Genomic DNA, 15,874 nt, shown 5'->3' on the forward strand with positions numbered 1-15,874 from the left:
GCCCCAGATGCCTTCTACCTCACAGATGTAAGGAAGAGAGAGAAACAGGTGAGGGGTGGGAGGAAGGAGGGCTCTCTACAGAACCAAGGTGTGGGAGAAGGAAGAGGAAACCCCAGCCTACCTGCTGCAGCCAGCACAGCCCCTTTAGCCAGAGGCCCCCAACCCAGCATCACCACCACCCCTTTAACAAACCCTGAGCCCAACATCCCAACCCCCAAGGACGCTTTGGTGAAATGGGGGGTGACAGACATACACTGGAGAGGTAGAGGAGGAGGACTGAGAGTCAGGAGGAGGCCGCGGGGAGGTGTGTAGGAAGGGGAGTGTGATCTGGGGATGTGCAGGCCATCTAGGGTAAGGTGCTTGGTACTGGTCAGGTGTCGCTGAACAGTTCTGGGAGGCGGCAGGAAGTGCTCTTGGGACAATGCCTGGGGAGACAGGTCTGTGCAGGAGGTGTCCGGAGGGTCGGGTCTGTAGAGGTCCTCGGGTGTGGGGGGCAGCAGTGAGCGGGGGAGAGGCTCCGGAGAGTCAGAGGGGAGTGGGCTTCACGACCAACCTGCAGTGGTCCGGAGTCACCTCCCCCTGTGTCCTCCGCCCGTGGTCAAAGCGGAACCAGGAGAATTACCTGATGAGGAGCTGCAGGGGGAGAGAGTGGGGTCATGGGGTCAGGAGCCTTGGTGGTGCTGGGGGGGAAGCCTGGAGGTCAGAGCAGAGGAAAGAGGAGCATGGGTGGGAAGTGAGCAGAATTGGGGGAGAACAAGGGGTTAAGGGGGCAGGAGGGAGGTCCTAAAGGTTGGCTGGTGAGAGAGAGGGAGAGCAGCCGGGAGCTGGAGAGGCCAGTCAGAAGTGAGGACCACAGGGAGAGGCAGGCCAAAGAAGGCGGCTAAGCCTTCAACACCGAGGGAAGAAAGGGAGAGCTTACAGGGCAGGGGGCTTTCAGGATCTGAGGAGTCGGGAAGAGGAGGCACAGCGGTGGCTGTCAAGGAGTGAATGGGACTGGGGGGCCCAGAGAACAGCAGTGACGAGTACCCCACGTCCCCAGGGCACCAGCCGGAGCCTGGGGACACTAGCACTCCTACTGCCCTGGGCTCTGTTCTAGCAAACTGCAGCCTCTGGCCCTCCCGTCCCGAGAGGAGCTCAGAGGAGGCCAAACTCCCTGACTCACACAGGGGCAGGCCCAGCAGGGGCAGGGGTCCAGGAACTTGGTGGGGTCTGAGGTTCTGGTAGGAGGTCCTGAAACGCAAACAGAAGTGGGAAAGGCAGGGTGGGGAGGCACGGCAGGGGAGGGGGGCTGACACTGCTGGGAGTGACAAAGGCACAGACGATGGGATGAAAATGGGGTCGCTTGGGGGCTGCCAGGAGCAGCCAGTGGACAAACGGAGAACAATGGGAGAGACGGATGGCGATGGGGCTGGGGTGGCTGGTGCAGTGACTGCACGAAGGACAGTGGGATGGATGGGGATGGGACACGGAGAAGATAAATGACATTGTAATTTCCACCTGAGCGTCGAGCAGCCTCTTCTTGGGTTCGGGCAGCGGCTCAGCCATGGCGGGGTGCTCCCGGCGCAGCTCCTCCTCCACCAGCATCAGCCTGAAGGGACGGGCTTCAGTGGGGTTAGTGGCGGGCACGGGCGCGAAGCCTGCCTGGGGAGCTCATGATCCCGGGGAACCCCACCGCTCTATGGAAAAGCCTTGGGCATCCTTCTCCCCTGTGGTCAGAATCCCTCCATTGTTCTGACTCCAAAAGACGCCCTGTCATTCACCTTCCTTTCAGGGACACTCGCATCTCCCTGCTAAGGACGGGTTTCTGTGCCTCAGAGATCCCCTACCTACCACCAGGAACCCCGGCCCTCCGTGCTCCCACTCAGGACTGTGCCGTCCATCAGACCCTGTGGCTGAAGACCTGGCTTCTCCATCCCCCATCCCACCTCACCGAAACTAGGCCATCTCCAGGGCAGCCCCTAGACACCCCTCGCCCAAGAGGGATCTCTACAATCATCATTCCCAGACTCTCCCTGCCTTCTGTGAAGATTCTCAAGATGACTTCTCATAAAGGATATCAAAGCAGTGGTTTTCAAAAAGGTTTCCAGTCAAACCTTTTTCTTCTAATTAATCTTACTCAAAAATACATTTAGAATGGGTGGAAATGGATCTGGCTCTGGTTGGAGTGGGGGTCCTACCCAGTTCTCTAGCTAACTGATCCCCTTGTTGAGACACCTCTTTGGAGTCCAGGGCTTGACAGAGCACAGGCTAAAACAAGCGTCATTTACTTTCTGATGGAATACCTTTCCACGGCTGCAGAGGAGGGTGGGCCCAGGATGGGATGGTCAGGGGCTACTATGGCCAAGGGACCCCTGCTTAGATTTGGGGTGAACATCACAGGCTGGGTTGAGAATAACCAGTGGGGAGTCCCAGGCTAGGCCAGGTCCAGACACAGAGAGATGGTTGGACAGTAAGAGGTACATTTTCCAAGGGCTTCAGAAGTTACTCTACTAGGAGAGAGATCAGGGTTTAGTAAAGGGACATTTAATGCACTAAGCGGGAGGTTTCTCTCCATCTGGTGATGATGGAGTGGGTGGCATCCCTGGGAGGAGGGTGGTGGGCTTTCCTCCTGGTGTCCTGCGTTGGGGGATGGGGGATGGTGGTTGGGGGCTGGGGGGAGCTCGCTGGCCCTCTTCAGCCTCAGGCTCTCCCTTGCCACTCCTCCCCGGGCCGCCCCTCACCTGCCAATGATGCTCTTGATCTGTGAGTCCTTCTCTGCCTGCTGCTGCCTTAGCCTCTTCTCGCTCTGTTCCAGCCGGGCCTGATACTGCATCAGGATTTTGCTGGTCTGTTCTTCCTGGGACAGCAGCCTCCGCTCATACTCTTCCAGCTTCCGGTTGGACATGTGCAGCCGCTCCTTCAGCGAGTGGATCTCCTCCTCATACTCCTTCACCTGCCCGCCGGGCACACGACCCCGCACTGTGAGGGGGGCTGTGCCTGACCCCACCACCCAGCCTCTACACCTGCCTGCCAAGCACAGCCGCTGTGTGGTGAGGGACACCCCACCAGCTTTCTCCAGCCCTTCTCTGCCCGTTGGTCATACACACACACACAACTGGCCTTTAAGAAGGCCCTAATGTGTGGCTGAGGCTCCCTCAAGATGGAGCAAAATGGTGGACTCCCCCACCCTAGAGGTAAACACATGCCCTCACATGTGCATCTGGACACGGGAGGACCCACACAGGAGCCTGGACAGACTCACAGACACAATGCGTGGAATGCATTTTGGCCTCAGCTTGTTAAATGGTGCTGGAAATAATTTATTATAAGGCCTGAAGATAGTCTCTTAGCTCAAGTCCATCTACATCAATCCCAACATTTTCCTTTGCTCAGAGACCACTTCTCCCCAAAAGCCTCTCTGCTCCCCCAAGTTGCAGTCATGTATTCTGTATATATAATCTAACCCTGCAGCTACCCTCTTCTTCAGGGTCCTCGCAGAAACGGCTCCCAAGGAACTTTCTGCTAAGTGTGTGAAGGCCAGAGCTCCTGCTGACTTTTGCTCGGGACCACCACCAGCTGAAAGTCTGGACAGTCTTTCCACACGTGGGCCAATACACACCACCCTCCCCCCGACCACCAACCCTCTGTCACCGATGCCCACAGGACAGTGACTGGTAAGCCGTGCGTGGGTCCTGGTACAACCACTCTGCCCCTTGCCCAATGTACAGCTCCCACTGCTAGTGAAGTAACTTCCTCTTTCCTGAGAAGTCACAGGAGCCAGGGCTTCAACATGTTCTCCCCAGGGAAGAACACAGAGGCAGCCTAATATAGAGCATGCTTTTCCCCAGACAGTCTATGATGTGTGTAACCCAAAATAACAGAGTTGGAATGGGTTTTCCAACGGACTGTATCTGGCCTCCCCTGACAGACTGAGGGCTTCTCAGGAGAAGACATCGGGTCTTTGTCCTTTTTTTTTTATCGTAACTACCTGACCACAGATGTTGCCCTTGGAAGGGACTAGAAGCCTGCCCTGTGGGTAAAGGGTAAGACGGGGCTTGGGGCAGGGAGGGCCCTGCGTACCCTATCCAGCCGGCTCTCGTCCATGGACTTCGAGTATTCCTTGAGCTTGTACTCTTCCCGCTCGATGTGGGCGCTCTCGATGTCAGCTGACAGATGAGGCATGTTGGAGACCCAGGCCACCGTCCGCTCGGAGGCTGGCATCGTGGGGTTCAGCGTGGATGGCGTCTGAGAATGCTGGGGCAGGGCGAGGTGGGGGCAGAAGGAGAGAGGGAAGGTGGGAGGAGGCGGAGTGCTTTTAGAGGGAGGGAGCACTGCCCAAAGAGACGAGAGTCCCCTTCCTATCCCCCGCACTAGATCAGAGTCCCCAGCCTGTCCCCTGCGCTAGCACTCGCCTCGTGAATGCTATATTAGTTATTCATCATATCTCCCCTCAGGAACCCCATGAGGGCAGGGAGTTTTGTCTGTCGTTCACTGCCAAGTGCACAGTGCCTAGAACAGCACGTGGCGCAAAGCAAGCCCTTTACGAACATTTGTTTAATGAATGAAAGGAAGTGAGAAAATTGTAACTTCAAACCACAGACTCTGTTTTACCACCCCCCCAACCCGTTTCCTTCTTCCCTCCCTGCTCTTCACCCCTCCGGCCTTCCTCCCACTCCCACCTACCTGCTTGGTGATGGAGGGCTTGAGCCCCCCACCCCCTCCGCCGCCGCTGCCCCCGCTGCCCCCAATGCTGCCCTCTTTGCTGAGGCTCTGTTGCCGCGGACGGGCAGGGCCATAACTTGGCTCCGGTGACTGCAACAGGTTCCCGCTGGACGGCCGGGGTTTCTGGGCAGCGCTGACTGTCAACTGCTGAGACTTGCCTCTCTGCAACGGAGGCGGCTGGCCCCCGCCACCCCCGCCGCTGCCCCCACTGCCGCTCCCACCTCCAGGCCCTGGGGGAGCGGGCCTCTGGGGACCAATGGTGATCTGGGGAGGAGACAGCATGTGCTGCAGGTTGTCCTGGAGTGAGAGCTGCCGACGGGTGAAGTCAGTGCCAGAGGGTCCAAACTCATCACTGTAGCTGTGGCTGTGGAGGATGGAAGCAGCGGGGGGCTTGGGGACCCCTGAGGAGAGGTCCTCGCTCTTGCTATAGCCATGGAATGGGGCGAAGGTGTCCCCTGGGGGCTCTCCACCTCGGTGGTGGTGATGGTGGTGATGGTGGTGATGGGAGGAGGGTGGACCGTGGCCTCCGCCCCCTCCATGGCCCCCTGGGGGGCCTGGCCCATCAGCAGCCATGTGGAAGAGAGGATTCTGGAAGGAGAGGGGTATGCGCAGTTGCTGGGCAGGGACACCGTCCGTGGTGACGCCCATCTGGCTGAGACGCATGCCGGCCGCCGTGATGGATGAGCCGCTCCCCTGGGAGAGGCGGCCTGCAGGCGCGGGCCGCAGCCCCAAGGCCGCAGTCAGGGAGGCCTGGCTCGAGTGCAGCAGGTCCCCGACGGCTGCCAGGTTGGACACACTGCTGCTGTTGAGGCGGCCACCGGGCCCATCACCCTGCAGGTCCAGCATGGAGACGCTCTTGTTGACACTCAGCATCTTCTGCTCCGGTTCTGTGATGTCCGAGCTGCTCGTGCAGTACGCGGGTGAGGACCGGGCCAGGGGTGGGCGGCTGACATAGAACAGGTCTTTCCCCCCACCAGGCGGCGGTGGGGGGGGCTTTTCCTTGGTTGGGGAGGGGAGGCGAGCCATGTCCATAGAGCTGCAGGAAGGGAAGCAGGCACACGAGTGGGAGGTAAGACCCAGACTACTGGCAGTAGAGCCTCTGTGGTCCAGCATAGGCCTGGGGTGAAGAGTGGGACCCGCAGGGAAGGGCTGAGAGCTGATGTTTGCAGCTCGGGAGAGGGCAGGCAGGCTGGGGGGATGGGAGGGGATGCGAAGGAAATAGGATGGGACAGGGCCCCTCCGGGAAGGGAGGGAGGCCTGGAGAAGGGGAGATGGGGCAGCAAGGAGGAGGCATGAGGGGCAGGTCTGGGCAGATGTGGAGGAGATGAGGGTGCATGGAGGAGAAGAGGAGTGGAGGGAGGTGATGGCCACTGGAGTCGGGGTTGCAGGGGGAGCAGACAGGAGAGGAGAGGAGGGCGGGGGAGGGGAGAGCCCCTCACCTGTTGAGGCCTCGAGCCATGAAGGACTGAAGGTCGATGGAGCTGGAGAGAGATGGGAAGAGGGACGAGCACAGACAGAGAGAAGGAGAGAGGCAGGTGGAAGTTGGGGATGTGTGGAAGGAGAGGCGGGGATGGTGGGATGGGTATGGCATCATGGAGGGAGAGATGCGGGCAGAGGAACGAGCAGGATGGTCATCAAAACAACAAGCCGCAGCTGCGGCTCTGTGCGCCTCCCAGCCTGGAGGCTGCTGTGGTGGGGAGGCTCTGCGGGGTGGGGTCCAGGGGCTACTGCTCTAGTGCTGAATCGGGGCAAGGTCTGAGGGGTCCTGGTGGTGGGGCTGGGGATGGTGCTGCTTTACCAACTAATACAGAGCTATCTGAATGTTCTGACACCAGGTGGCTGGTCCAAGTGTACAGGCTGAACCCAAGCTCTGAGCAGGGAGAGGGACCTCCTAGGCTTATGCCAGGCTGGAGCTGGCGGAATCTCAGCATGTTTTGGGGGGGCTCTACATTCCTTGCTCCCTCTGGCTTGCAGCTAACTACTGACTGGACCTGTCTCCTTACCGTCTTCTCTGAGAAAACGCTTCTCTTTCCTTTCTTTCAAGCCCTCGAGAAAGGCACATGGGGCCCAGCGGAGTGTATCCAGGACAGAAGCATAAGGGCGCCTAGGGCACAGGCTTCGGGCCCTGGGTGCTCACCTGTTGAGGTCCCGCATCACGTAGCCCTGCATCTCGGCCGAAGGGCCCCGCAGCACCACAGGCTGAGGCCGGGGCCGCTCGCTCTGACGGCTCGGCTGCCGTTGGATGTTGGGGTTCCTCAGAGCTGTGCTGATGTCGTTGAGGAGCCGGGGCAGTGGGCCCAGCTTCAGGAGGGCTTCCTGGAATGGGGAGGCTATTACCCGGGGGCTAACAGCCCAGCTTTAAGGGGGCCTCAGAGAGTTCAGGTAGAAGGAGTCTGAGCTGGGGAAGTGGCATTGGAAGTGGCAATGACATGTCTGGGAACAGGAGGGGGGAAGAATCTGTGCAGGGGGTGGTCTCCGGGCTACAGGAGCCTCTGGAGACCTGAGGATGGGCCAAGGGGCCTATGCTCACCTTGCTGAGCTGGGGCAGCACCTCCCAGAGCAGGGCATGCAGCGTGGAGAGCTCTCGGCCCAGGTCGATGTAACCCTCAAAGCTACTGCTATTGGTCAGTGTGTCCAGGTTGGAGATCTCGTACAGGAACTGCTGCATGGAACCCCACTCCAGCTCCAGAAACTCATTCATGAAGCCCAGAAAGTCCTCCTTTGAGGTAAACCTGGCCAAAGCATCCAGAAGGTACAGGTCACACCCAGAAGGCCTCCAACCCACGCCTGTCTCTAGGGACTCAGGAGACCCTTCCTGCCCACTCCAGCCCCGTCTGACACCCAGCCTGAGGCTTCCCTCACTTGGAAAAGTTGGCCAGGTTCTGGATGACCTTGGCGATGAGGGTGAGGGTTCGCGAGGTCTGCTCATCTGGGTACTCCTGCATGAGCCCAAAGAGACTGGGTGACATGATGGCCGGGCAGAGGAAGCGCAGGAAGAGCGAGGCGCTGATCAGCCGGTCTGCGATGTCCTCCCGGCCCCTCTCTGCGCAGCGCAGCCGCCAAGACGCAAACACCTCCTTCAGCTCCCTCGGGAACACGCTGAGGGGACGGGGTGGGGAGACAGAGAGAGAGAGAGAGAAAGAGAGAGACCGGGACTGAGCCCCAGAGACCCTCAGCTTCCAGGGAACATGCTGAGGGGGGTGGAAGGAGGTGAGGGTGTGGAACCCTCACAGAGGTGAGAGCGACAGGGAGGGAGGGAGGGAGCGCAGGAGGAGGACAGGAGGCTGCTGGAGGAAGAGGGCTATGGCAGAGGGGACAGAGGGGACAGACAGGGTAGGGAGAGAGAATGGAGGGGAGAGGAGGTGAGGGAAGAGGAACACGCAGGAGAGAGACAGGGGCAAGTGAGAGAGACAAGGAGAGGAGGAGAAGAAAGACACCAGGGAGAGACAGAGATGGGAGAGAGATGGAGGGTCACTCGAGGTACAGGGAGCTCGGACCCCCCAACTCTTCTGGATTCCAGGGAAATGGGGATGGAGGTGTCCCAGGCATGATCCCCAGTCCCTGGAATGGCTCAGAGCTCGCTCTCCCCACCTCCCTGGTCCTCCTCTTCAATGTCCCATTGACACCTTAAACTCTAACTGGTGTAAAGTGGAGCTCAGCATCGCCCCCCACACCTCCAACCTCCACTGGGCTCTCCCTCCTGACTCCCCAGTTCTGTCAGTGAGGCCACCGGTCTCCCAACCACCAGCCTCATGGCCTTGGGAGTCGTCCTTGCTCCCCACAGACATGCCCCCTCCTTTCCAATTAGCCAATGACTCCTGTTGATCCTTTCCACAGAGGGTCCTTACAGTAGCCCCTTTCTACTTTTCCTGCTACCATCCTGACTCAGGCTATGATTTCCATGCCTGACCCATTAACAACAGTCCCCAGCTAGCCTGGACTTCATTCTCCCTACTCCAGCCACCCGCCACACCCACCTCCACTTAAGAATTAACCTTCTCAATCATGATACTGCTTGGCATCCCACGACCTACCAATGAGCTCCAACTCCTTTACCTGGCAGCGGAGGCCTTCAGATTCTAACTCTCCTCGCCCTGTCCGGACACATCTCCCACCACTCTCCACTGTGAGCCACACGCTCCACTAAACTACCTCTGCCTGCTGTCCCAGGACCTCTCACCTTCACGCGTGGGCCTGTTCCACAGCCTTCTCCCGAAACGTCTTCTCAGCCCACCATATCTATACATCAGAACCTGACCCAGTCTTCCAAGCGCAGCCCTGGCACCTCCTCCACGAAGCCTTCCCTGCTTATCTCAATCAAAGATCTGCCTTCTCTGACCTTATGTTGCATTGTGGAGGCGTGGGGGGGTGGGTACCCTCACTTGGAACTTAACACATACTGTACCGTTCTGTGGCTTTCTGCGTATCTAATCTGTCCCTACTCATTCTGGTACAGGTCCTCTGAGGGCAGGGGCCAAGCCTCATGGCTCTCTGTCTGCTCTACGGCACCAAGCACAATGCTTTGCCCATAACTGGTTCTCAGTCCTCTTTGAAGATGGACAGATGGATGAACAGATGAACACACGACTCCCCCAACCCTGGCCCCCCAACCCAGGGTTCCCAGTCTCACCAATGGGAGTTGACCACCTTGCACAGGGCCAACTCACAGCACATCCGCAGGTTGGCCTGGTGCTCTGCCAGACTGGACGCCGTGCACTTGATGGGGTCCACCTCACAGTTCTCCTCAGATTCATACAGAGCACGGATGAATTCCCCTGCGGAGGTGGGGGCACAGCGGAGGGTGGTCACACTTTCAAAGGGCAGGCACAGGGGCTGCCAGGGTTTGGGGAATCTCGGAATCAGGTTGGAGGGGACTCTGGGCCCAGAAGCATCAAGCTGAGGCAGGGTGGACTTGGAGTCTGGAGTAGCTACATTTAGGGCTGGGGTGGGCATCTGGCGGGTTTGGGAAGAACACCTGTGGGTGGGCCATACCGATGGCATCCTTGAGGTATTTCTGACCAATCAGTCTCATGTACTCTTCTATGGCTTTAGTGGCGAGAGTGTTCTCGCGGAATATGAGGTGCTCCCGTTCCATGAACCGGTCCACCTCGGACATGGCCATGTCTGAAAGGAAGTCCTGGGGGCCAGGAAAAGGCAAGGGTCAGCCTCTGTCCAACCCAAGCTGATGAAGACAGACGTGCCCTACCCTTACTATCCCCGCGAGTGCGCACTCCCAGGTCACCTTGTCCTGAGGGCCCAGTACTCACCTTGGCCTTGCCCGTACTCTGCAGGATGTGAACCAGCGCGCTGGCGACCTCCTCCTTGCCCTTGACATTCAGGGCGGGCTCCAACACCGCACACAGCATCCGATAATGGTTGGTGACATACTCTGCAAACTCTTTATATAGCTCCATGGGCAGGATGCTCATTGTCTGGTAACGCGCTTTCAGCCGCACAGCCGGGCAACCTCCTTTGCCCTTGCCCCCTGAGCCACCCCCTGAGCCCCCTCCCCCTCCCGAGCCCCCCATGCCCCCGGAGCCCCCACTGCCTGTCGGCAGGGTCACGGGGTACCACTGCTCTGTGAAGTGGCGCCCAGCCAGGGTGGCCACAGGCACAGTCACCAGGCCGACATAGCCTGCCTTGTCCTTCTTGCGCTTTTTGTCTGAGTCACGGTACAGGTGCAGCCGCAGGGCCCGGACGGCTGGCAGGTTGTTGAATTCGAAGTGCTCGCCCCAGAAGACGGTGTCCCCCGAGGCCGAGCGGGGCTTGGAGGTGGTGCGTGCATACAGCATATCATCCAGGCAGAGCTCGCAATAGTACCGCTTCTTGGGGGGCAGTTCCCGCGCCTCTATGATCCACAGCTTCAACACGTTGTCCACCCGGCGGCTGTTGTCCTGGCAGGGTAGGGCGGGCATGGCAGATGAAGGGGAAGGGACAGAGAGACAGAGACACCAAAAGAGGAGAGACGGTGAAAAAGCCAGACAGTCTCCGACACCAGCAATCACAGGGCTGAGAAGGCGTGTGCGGGATTAAACCGTGTCACCCCGGAATTCATATCTTATAGTCATATTAAGTGACTATAGTCACTTAAGACGTGGTCGTACTGGACAAGGGTGGCCCCTAAGTCCAATGACTGGGGTCTATATGGAGAGGGAGATTTGGAGACCAGAGACACACGGAGGGGAGATGACCACATGAAGATGGAGGCAGAAAGTGCACAGATGCAGCAAGAAGTCAAGGGATGCCAGAGACTGCCGGCAACCACCAGAAGGTATGAAGGGACAAGGGAGGATTCTTCCTAGAGCTTCCGAGGGAGCAAGGCCCTGCTGACACCTTGATTTTTGACTTCCGATCTCCCGAACTGTCAGAGAATAAATTTCTGTTGTGTTAAGCAGTCCAGAGAGGTAATTTGTTACAGCAGCCACAGGAAACTGATACAGAGGGAGCTCATACATCAGATGACAGAATTCGTATTGAGAAAAGATTTTAAAAGCTAGAATAATAAACCCAAAATATTAAGGTGGAATTTGAACAGGAGAACTGAGGAGTCCTTCAAAGACAATCGGAAGGTAATTGCAAAAAATGCATAAATGCAGAAGGTGAGACTATATAGTTAGTGTGAAAAGGGCCTGGAGGATGACAATTGACCAGTGAGGCTCAGGTGATGCTACAGTGTGAAAAGAGCCTGGTGTTTGTACTCTGCATGGGGCAGATCACATCCAGCATCTTGGGTCTAGTTTTTAAGAAGGACATTGACAAACAAGGGTTTCCACAGAGGAGGCCAAGAGGACTGTGAGCTCACTGGAAACTGGGAAACAAAGAACAGCTCACGGAACTGGGAGCACTTCTCCTGGGAAGAACACAAACTCATAGAATTTTTGAGCCAAAGGGACCTTAGAGATTATGTAGTTCAACACCATTCCTACCAGTCGTACAGAGAGGAAACCAAGGTCTAAAGACTCATCTACCTGACAAATCTATGTGTCCTGCAGAAACACTGCAAGCGGGGGCCAGGCGCCCACCTGTCAGGTATTAGTGGGACATCCCTGCTTGCAGGGAAGATGCACCAGAGGACTTCCAGAGCCCCATCAGTTCCGTAAGTCTATGATTTCTATGGTAGGGAAACATCATAAGGTAGAAAGAAAGGAAAAAGAAATGGGGGACTCAGAGGAAAATGGGGGTCCCCTCCTCCTCGGTCCCCTTCTCCCCTAGGCCCCCAGTTTCCCCTGCAGCTTGACCTTTGCCTTGCCCATGCTGTCTGTGTACCCTGTACTCCCAATACCTTGTTGGGTTTTACCGCCCGCTGTAGATTCTCGATCCATTTGTCCCTTTCGGCCGCAGAACGACAGGCAAAACATTTTGTTCCTGATGATGTTGTTACCTAGAGAGGGGTGTGGAGGTCAGTTGGGGCTCTAGAGGGGTGATGACTCCCAAGGACTGAGAGTCCACCACCATCTCTTCCTCCCCGGCCTATCCTCCTTTCTCCCAGCCCCAGAGGCTTCTGTTTCCTTGACATCCCCACCTCTGCCGCTTTCTCCAGGACTCTCTGCCCTCCCCCTCCATGACCCCTGCCCTTTGGCCCTCCCCAGCCCCCTACACCCAGTACCTCAAAACAGAACTCCTGGCCCAGGATGGAGCTGTGCACTGGCTTGATAATGGAATCTTCATCCAGGTTGAGCTCCAAGGCCTCGGCCGCACTGCTAGGACTCAGCAAGGACTCGTGAGAGTGTGACTCCTTAAAGCTCTGCATCAGCCGGGCCCTGGCAGGCGGGGGTCCAGGAGGGAGAATCAGCTCCCCACTCTGCTTACACACCCAGAGGCCTGCATCGCCAACCTGGCTCTAGGATGGAGACCTGGGGAAAGGGGCTCCTAAACCCACTTCCCACATGTACACAGACACAGACAGAAAGAAACCCAGCCTATCCCCGGGGAAGGACATGAATGATGTGAGAGACATGAGAACCCTTTAAGAAATTCCCTCCCCTCAGTCCACCACCTAAGGGGTTGTGAGGACTGGGGACACGCAGAAATATCTCAACCCAGAAAGGGACCATGGAAGAAAAAAAAAAAACAGGTGGGCCTTGGACACTTCTAGGTGGGACTTCTATATGACACCTCCCCTGCCAAAACCACAGCTTCAATATAAGGGGAAAAAGGTGGGAGTAAAGAACCAGAAATACAGGGGCTTCCCTGGTGGTGCAGTGGTTAAGAATCCGCCTGCCAATGCAGGGGACACGGGTTCAAGCCCTGCTCTGGGAAGATCCCACATGCTGCGGAGCAACTAAGCCCGTGAGCCACAACTACTGAGCCCATGTGCCACAACTACTGAGTCTGCGCTCTAGAGCCTGTGCTCCGCAACAAGAGAAGCCACCACAATGAGAAGCCGGCACATGGCAATGAAGAGCAGCCCCACTCTACGCAACTAGAGAAAGCCCGCGCACTGCAACAGCGACCCAGTGCAGCCAAAAATAAATAAATAAAATAAATAAATTTTAAAAAGAAAGAAGCAGAAGTTCAAAGATGTTGGTCTGGGCCTTGGCACACAGGTAGTGACTAAAAAGCACTTAATAAATCCAAAAATGAACGAGCTAAGAGGACAAGTTTTAGCAGAATCGGGGGAAAGAGTGAGGGAAAATCATAAGAAATAGAAGAAGGATTTTGGGCAGAAGAGTGACAATGGAGATAAGGGACTGAAAGTGGGGACTGGGGAAGAACAGATAGGGCGAGAAGGAGAAAGGAGGAGGGAAAGGTGTGTGCAGAAAGACAGGATGGGAGAAGATGAGGAGAGGCCACTGGAGAGCTGGACGTGGGAACGGGTGGGGGACAGGGTGGGGGTGGGAGCTGGACGTGGGAACAGAGGTGGGGGACGGGGTGGGGGTGGGGGTGGGGATGAACTTGGGAAAATCAGTGCGGGAGGGCAGAAGGTGAAAGGCACTGAGGGGAGTGGAGGCCGGGACCACAGGACAGTTTGCTCAGAGCCGGCTAGGGGATGACGAGTAGAGAGCAGTAGGGAAGCGGGAGGGGGAGCTCGGGTGTGGGAGCCTCCATGGAGCTATTTATAGCAGCCCCGTCATCTTGGGCTCTGTTGCCGTCAGCACGACGCTCCCCCGGCCCCCCGCCCCCGCGGCCAGGAATACCAGGCCCTCACACCCCCCCTCCCCAAATCCAGCTCCGGTGACATGGAAGGGGGGAGGGGAAGGTGTGACTCACCTATCCCAACCTCCCCTACCTGCCCCATCCCGGGGGCGGCCAGACGTGGGGGAAAGGAAGGACAGGGTTCTCCCTGGGGTGGGGGGGAGGGGGAAACCCAAAGAGGGACCCCAAAGAGCAGACCACAGGAGCAAACAAGATTTCCTTCAAGCCCAGCCTCGGAGACAGTGCCCTCTGGACTTCTCTGCGGGCTTCTTCCTCAGGCTTCAGTCCATGGATTAACCCTCCAACCTCCCCTCCACAGTCTGTTGACCTGCATACCCATGCCACCTCCCCTTCTCTGTCACGCTCTACGCTGCACCTTCTCTCCTCCATAATACCTGCCAGCCCCACCCCACCCTGCCACCCTTCCCTCATACCCTCTACTTGGATCACACTCTCCCCTCCTACCAACCAGCCCACCACCCCTTCCCTGGATTCCTTAAATGTTCCTCCCAGGCTCTGTCACTCCTTCTCTGTCCTTCTGTACAGCTCCTTCCATCCTGGGCTGAAGCCCATCCTTCTGTTGGTCAGAAGAGTCCATCCCTCCTTGGCTTCACCTTCACCCCCTTTCCTGCCCCGCTGCTCACCCTCTCCGGGCACCCTGCACCCCGCCCCTCTCCTGCTGCTCCTCTGTTCTGACTCCTGCCCCACCACACCTCTCAATCAATCTGAAGCCATCAAGCTCTACACTCTGAGAACCCCCACCCCTCCAACCTCACTCTGGAGGCCCCTACACTGCATCCAACTCATCCCACCCCGCTCTAGCCCACCACTCCAGGCCCTGTACCGGTCATGGTCAGCACTTCGGAAGCGAGGCAGTATCTGGCGAAAGCTGCTGGTCCGGTCAAGTTTGGGTTGTGACTTCGTACGTTTGATGGAGCTTTTTAGCCTCCGGCTCAGGAAGCCTTGCTGGGTGGGGGGGAAATGGGGATAGGTGTGGTTTGGGGTAGGGTCAGTTCTACCTCCTCACCGTTCAGCTGGTAAAGAGTCCCTGGATGAAGGTGGGATGGGGGGAAAAGGGAAATCTCTAGAGGCGAGGAAAGGGGGATAGGAGCCCTGCTACCAGTTTGTCTTCCTGTGCTCTCACGGATGCGAGTGTACACACAAACACACACACACACACACCCCAGCCTGGAGAAGGTGGGAGGGCTGGTCTGAGAAGCAGGGGGGCAGAGCCAAGAAGGGGGAAACCAAAGAGGTGGGGGCACACACACACATACTCTCTTTCTCTCTCTCCCCTCCTTCCCCCTTTCTCATAATCCTCAGGCTCCAGCTGGGGCTGGAGGGGAGGGGACCCAGCTGAGCCACATCTGGCAGGCGCCTTCACTCACCGAGGGCCGAAAGGGTGCAGCGGGGGCGGCCTCCATGCTGTACTGCTTCCCCCCTGGGACGCTCTTCCTCCTCGAGCGACCCAAGTGGTATTCTGGAGGGGAGAAAAGGGCCGTAACGGAAGTTGGGGAGGGGGTCGCCGTTAGCCCAGGTTTCCACCCCTGGCCCCAGCACACTCGCCCACCTCCCTCTGCCCCTTAGCTCCAGCCTCACCTACCCCCCGGAAAGCAGCAGGAAGAGCAGCGGCGGCTGAGAAGCTGGCGGCGGGAAGGAGGGGGCAAGGAACCCGAGCCGGAGCCCCCGGAGGGGGACGGGGTGGGAGGCCTTAGGCCCATGACTGGGGCTGGGCCTGGCAGTCAGCAAAGGGGCATGGCTGAGAGGGTCAGTAAAACTCCAGGAATAAAGGACACCGAAGATCCACAGAACCTAGGTCCTTGGTGCCCACCCCACCAGGAAGGGGCGAGCTGGTGGGGGAAGTTGGGTTAAAGGTCATTGACCAGAGGCAGGCCTTCCTCCTCCCTCAGCTGGGCACATCTTCCACCTGGCCCCCACTCCTGGAACCCCTGTCTGTCTGGAGGGCCAGAGCTACCTCCCATGACCCCCTCCCTGGACTGGAGGGGGAAGTCTTGGAAGGGACCTGTGAGGAGTGGAA

The 15,874-nt window shown here is 58.0% G+C and overlaps 1 protein-coding gene across 4 annotated transcripts in view; it reads right to left on the bottom strand.

Moving 5' to 3' along the window:
- SYNGAP1 (synaptic Ras GTPase activating protein 1) overlaps positions 1-15,874 on the bottom strand; it is a 31,080-nt gene that overhangs the window by 3,737 nt on the left and 11,469 nt on the right. The window contains exons 4-19 of one of the 4 annotated variants that reach the window (XR_005021927.1): positions 15,225-15,316; positions 14,681-14,802; positions 12,308-12,461; positions 11,984-12,082; positions 9,969-10,595; positions 9,694-9,838; positions 9,332-9,476; positions 7,564-7,800; positions 7,232-7,433; positions 6,839-7,017; positions 6,141-6,182; positions 4,663-5,737; positions 4,060-4,233; positions 2,721-2,932; positions 1,498-1,588; positions 554-633 (exon numbers count right to left, since the gene is read on the bottom strand). Coding sequence is in view for 3 of the 4 variants with exons in the window: in XM_036869775.1 (XP_036725670.1) it covers positions 623-633; positions 1,498-1,588; positions 2,721-2,932; positions 4,060-4,233; positions 4,663-5,737; positions 6,141-6,182; positions 6,839-7,017; positions 7,232-7,433; positions 7,564-7,800; positions 9,332-9,476; positions 9,694-9,838; positions 9,969-10,595; positions 11,984-12,082; positions 12,308-12,461; positions 14,681-14,802; positions 15,225-15,316 (3,607 nt within the window). In the remaining variant the exon portion in view is untranslated. The remainder of the gene's footprint in view (positions 1-553; positions 634-1,497; positions 1,589-2,720; positions 2,933-4,059; positions 4,234-4,662; positions 5,738-6,140; positions 6,183-6,838; positions 7,018-7,231; positions 7,434-7,563; positions 7,801-9,331; positions 9,477-9,693; positions 9,839-9,968; positions 10,596-11,983; positions 12,083-12,307; positions 12,462-14,680; positions 14,803-15,224; positions 15,317-15,874) is intronic. The other 3 variants (XM_036869775.1, XM_036869773.1, XM_036869774.1) reach the window with 3 other exon arrangements.

The sequence above is a fragment of the Balaenoptera musculus genome, chromosome 11 (assembly GCF_009873245.2).
Source record: "Balaenoptera musculus isolate JJ_BM4_2016_0621 chromosome 11, mBalMus1.pri.v3, whole genome shotgun sequence".
In the NCBI taxonomy this organism is placed as follows: domain Eukaryota; kingdom Metazoa; phylum Chordata; class Mammalia; order Artiodactyla; family Balaenopteridae; genus Balaenoptera; species Balaenoptera musculus.